The sequence below is a fragment of the Penaeus japonicus genome, unplaced genomic scaffold (genome assembly GCF_977035675.1).
Source record: "Penaeus japonicus unplaced genomic scaffold, GWHDUDI00000001_assembly GWHDUDI00000041, whole genome shotgun sequence".
NCBI lineage: Eukaryota > Metazoa > Arthropoda > Malacostraca > Decapoda > Penaeidae > Penaeus > Penaeus japonicus.
In genome coordinates, this window is record NW_028234443.1 from 1959029 (window position 1) to 1964028 (window position 5000).

Below are 5000 nucleotides of genomic sequence, written 5' to 3' on the forward strand. Positions count from 1 at the left end.
CACCCAGCGAGTCCCCGGCAAAACTCGCCTAATTCGTGAGAACTGGAACCTGGCTTACTCTGCAGCTTTCATCCTCTGCGAAGTGCCTTCCTCCCTCAATCCAACCCGGGTCGTACCAATCCTCAACGGCCAGGTCGACAGGAGTTCTAGTCTACCCGTTCGGATCTTTCCCGAAGGACCGCCCAGAGCTAACCTGAGCGTGTGCGTGAAGCCCTTCCACTATGAATTCAACAGAGCCGTATGGTTGGTCGAATTCATCGAGTTCTATCGACTCTTGGGCACTGATCAGTTCATATTCTACAACCACACGGTGGGTCCCGACGTCCAGGATGTCCTACGGTTCTACCAGGACCTTGGCTTGGTCACAGTCCTCCCTTGGACGCTACCAGTCACGTCCCAAAAACAGATAAGAACCGAAGGTATTTTCACAGCCCTAAACGACTGTAATCTTAGGTCGATTGGTCGATACGCTCTCACAGCCATGGTGGATGTGGATGAATATTTGGTGCCCAGAAAACACAACACGTTGCCAGAGCTGATCAAATCCTTCTGGGAATATGACTGTTACATCTTCCAAGTAAGTGTGAATTGTACTTACTGCGTCATTTTTTTTTTTTTTTTTTTTTTTTTGGGGGGGGGGGGGGTCTGTTTTGTTAGCGGTTACCATACCTTTATTCAGACTTATTCTTATTTGGTAGAATGTCAGCAAATCTCTCTGAACTGAACTGAACAGCATATGACAGGCACCTCAGAAATATTAAATTTGCAATCAATCACTGTTAACTTAGTATTATACTATACAATTAACCTATTCTTTAATACAGAATTGTAATTCTCATCAACAAAAGAATTTAACGTGGTAAACGCAATCGCGATTGGCCACAGAAACAAATTCAAATTCGAAAAAAAAACGCGGGAACCTTTGATGACGTCACGCCAGGCGAATGGCCGATTCTGCTGTTATGAAATATTGGTATAATTGACAAGGAATCTACTGTTTCCTTGACTATGCCTATGTAGGGAATGAAGCTTAGGTGCAATTGAACAAGTTTAGTATTTAATCCAATCAGTTTAAGCCTGAAAGTTTCGAACAATTGAGGCATTGCGTCAGACCGACATAAACGGCCAAAGAGAACATTGAATGAATAAGATAAAAAACAAAAATAATGAATGGGAGAAAAAGAACAGGTATACAGAATGATTTACTGCATAAATTAATGAATCAGAGAGAAAGAAATATATTACAATAGCCAGTTAAGAGAGGAGCTGGGGACGAGCCTGAATGGCCTTGCCTGTTCTGACGTCATCAAAGCTTTTCCCCAAATTCAAATATATTTTGAGGCGGTGGTTTTTTAGGGGCGGAAGTCGACAAATTAAAAAAGATATAGAGATTAAATTCCTCTTCTGATTAAATTGATCATTTGATATCATAGGGTATTGTTTGATGAAATATGAGAATTGTATCTCGGCTCTAGCATTCACCTTTAAGGTTAATTAATAGGCCAAATAGTCAAAAGATTATTGGTGTTATTATAATCATTACAATGGTGATCATTTATTTTCTTTAGTTGCTGCTATTATTATTATTATCATGTTATTGTCATAATTCATTATCATTATTACTACTACTATTATTACAATTAGCTATATCACTCTTCATATTTCTACTTTTATTCTCATTTATATTGTCATTATTACTATTATTATTATCATTCATATAATGATCATAATAATCGTTGACATTATTAAAAGCATCATAACTACTATTATTTACATCATTATCATTATTTACATTATCATTGTGATTATGACTGGTTTCACTATCATTATTATCACTACATCATAATAGTTCTTATCACCATAATATCATTATTATTGCTATTATTATCACATATAATACATACGTTTAAAAGACGTATTTAAAACGTTTCTTGAATGTTGCCGATTCTTTGCAATTATTTTTTTTATTAGGATTGCAAATGAATCGGAAGGTCTCGATATGATATTCGCGTAAAGAAAGGGGAGTTTTAGATAACAGATCAAGGAGATAGGATAAGATAGATATATCTTAGATAAAAAGACATATTAAATGAGATTAAACATATCCACAACATGGAAGGTACGATCAATCTTGACGTTTCGAGTACGACTAGAGTCCTCAGTCGTCTTGGTATTTATAGGAGTCGTTGCGTCTTGGCTATTAAAATTGTTACTTCAACGTTTTATTTTTTCTTGTCTCATTTGGGTAAATTAATTAGCCAGGTGTTGTTTAGGGCTCACCTATTTATATTCCTTCGAGAACTCTGATTGTCTACTTCTGTTTTATTATTATTATCATAGGTTGCTAGCTACTATCTTAGATCTTATCTCTTCCTTCTTTCGTGAATCTATATTCTCTATTTTTCCATTCGTATTCGGTTTCTGTAAGAATATAGGATATATATTTGTGGTTTTGGTGTATTTTCTCTCTCCTTATCTCTCTCTCCCCTTATCTCTCTCTCTCTCTCTCTCTCTCTCTCTCTCTCTCTCTCTCTCTCTCTCTCTCTCTCTCTCTCTCTCTCTTTCTCTCTCTTTCTCTCTCTCTCCCTCTCTCTTCTCTCTCTCCCTCTTTTTTATTCTCTCTCTCTCTCTTCTCTCTCTCTCTCCTCTCTCTCTCTCCCTCTCCCTCTCTCCCTCTCTCTTTTCTCCTCTTCCCTCTCTCCTCCTCTCTTTCTTCTCTCCTCCCTCACGCTCACCCTCTCAACAAAAAAAAAAAAAAAAAAAAAAAAATGAACTGATCATAGTTCAAGCAAACAAAACCACTTACCAAAAGCAACCATACATAAATGATAGTCCTAATCACACTACCAAAGGTGACCATTTTCACACTCTTTCCAGTCCCAATTCCTCGAGTGTTGCCACAACCATGACACACCCTCGCGTCTCCCACAGAATGTTTTCTTCTACCTGTACTGGGAAAACGACACGGCAGTACACGACACTCTCTACGGAAACGACAACGCCCTCGGAACCAGCTTGTTCGGCGAGGAGGCTCTCGTACCCTACCTCCTGACGGCGTACAAGACGAGACGGCTGACAGCGCCACATAAGCCAGGTCAGCGGTCTAAGTACATCGTCAGGCCGGAACGCGTCGTCGAGGTTGGCAACCATGTCGTCTGGGAACACGTCGGTGAGTCGTCCGGGAGGAGGAGGGAGACGGGGAGTGGGAGGGGGGAATAAGAGGGGGGGAGGAGGGAGACGGGGAGCGAAAGAGGGGAATAAGAGAGGGGGAGGGGGGGAGAAAGGGGAGTCGAGAGTGAAAGAGAGAGAGAGAGAGGGGAAGGAGGGAGGCATAAGTGGAAGTGGGATGGTGAGGGGAAATGTTAGACGTTTTCAGTGACATACTCATGAATGAGTCAGTGAGTGAAGTTAGACGTTTTCTGAGACACTCTTGTGAATGAGTCAGTGAGTGAAATTAGATGTTCTCAGAGATACTCTTGTGAATGAGTCAGTGAGTGAAGTTAGACGTTCTCAGAGACATACTCATGAATGAGTCAGTGAGTGAAGTTAGACGTTCTCAGCGATAAACTAGTAACAGAGTAAATGAGTGAAGTTAGACGCTCTCAGAGACACTCTTGTGAATGAGTCAATGAGTGAAGTCAGACGTTTTCAATGACATACTCGTTAATAAGTCAGTGATTGAAGTTAGACGTTTTTAATGACATACTTGTTAATAAGTCAGTGAGTGAAGTTAGACGCTCTCAGAGACACACTCATAAAAGAATCAACAAGTGAAATCAAGACGCTCTCAGAGAGACACTCATGAATGAGTCAATGAGTGAAATCAGAGACACACTCATAAATGAGTCCATGAGTAACTTCCTCCTTCCTCTTCCCTCCAGGTGGCAAGAAAGTCAAAAACGTGTCCCCGGACCTTGGCATCTCGCATCACTACAGAATCTGTGAGTTCGGGGGCTTTGATTGCCTCAAACAGCCTAATCAGGTAGGATTTGATTACTTTATGGTGGTGTGGTTTGTGGTGTGTGTGTGGTGTCGTTTCGTAGGTTGACTGGTGATTGACGAATTGTGGCGTGGGGTATTTTGGTTGTTTTTGGATTTTTTGTTTTGTTTTTGGTTGGAGACAGATAAGTTTTTTTTTTTTTTTTTTTTTTTTTGGGGGGGTGTTTTGATTGATGGTAGGGGGATGTGTGTGGGGGGGAGGGTGGGGGGTTGTTTGTGTTTGTGTGTGGGGGGGGTTGTGTGTTTGTGTGTGTGTGTGTGTTGCGTGTGTGTGGGTCTGTGTGTGTGTGTGTCTGTGTCTGTGTTTGTATGTGTGTGTCTGTGTCTGAGTCTCTGTGTATGTGTGTTGTGTGCGTGTGTGCGTGTGTGCATATCCACTAAATCACCCCCTTTCTCACGCAGGTGGACCGAAGGACGCACGAGTGGCTAATCCCCCTGGCAAAGAGGGTAGCGTCCTCTTGTTCCAGCATCTTCCCTTCCCTCGGCCGGTGTCCCAAGGCGCCTCCGCTGGGATCTCCTTGGTGATGTCCTTCTTGACTGACGCTTCTTCACACACACACACACACACAAACACACACGTACATGACATATTATAACACAAGACAACACACAACACAAACACACACAGACACAGACACAACACATAAACACACACTAACACACACACACACACAACACACACACACAGCACACACACACAACACACAGCACACAACACACAAACACACACACTAACACACAGACACAGACACACACATAAACACACACTAACACACAGACACAGACACACACATAAACATGCACTAACACACAGACACAGACACACACATACACAGACACACACAAACACACACAACACACAAACACACACACACACACAACACAAACACACACACAAACACACACACACACACACACACACACACACACACACACACACACACACACACACACACACAACACACACACACACACAAACACACACACACACACACACACAC

At 41.8% G+C, this 5000-nt stretch overlaps 1 protein-coding gene across 2 annotated transcripts in view; it reads left to right on the forward strand.

Moving 5' to 3' along the window:
• Nucleotides 1–4659, forward strand: part of LOC122258227 (uncharacterized) — a 33979-nt gene extending 29320 nt beyond the window's left edge. For both annotated transcript variants that reach the window (XM_043024039.2, XM_043024050.2), the window contains 4 exons: nt 1–577; nt 2932–3169; nt 3882–3982; nt 4402–4659. The exon at nt 1–577 is cut by the window's left edge and continues 32 nt beyond it. In XM_043024039.2, coding sequence (XP_042879973.2) covers nt 1–577; nt 2932–3169; nt 3882–3982; nt 4402–4524 — 1039 coding nt within the window. In that variant the 3' untranslated portion in view covers nt 4525–4659. The remainder of the gene's footprint in view (nt 578–2931; nt 3170–3881; nt 3983–4401) is intronic.
• The last annotated feature ends 341 nt before the right edge of the window (nt 4660–5000 follow it).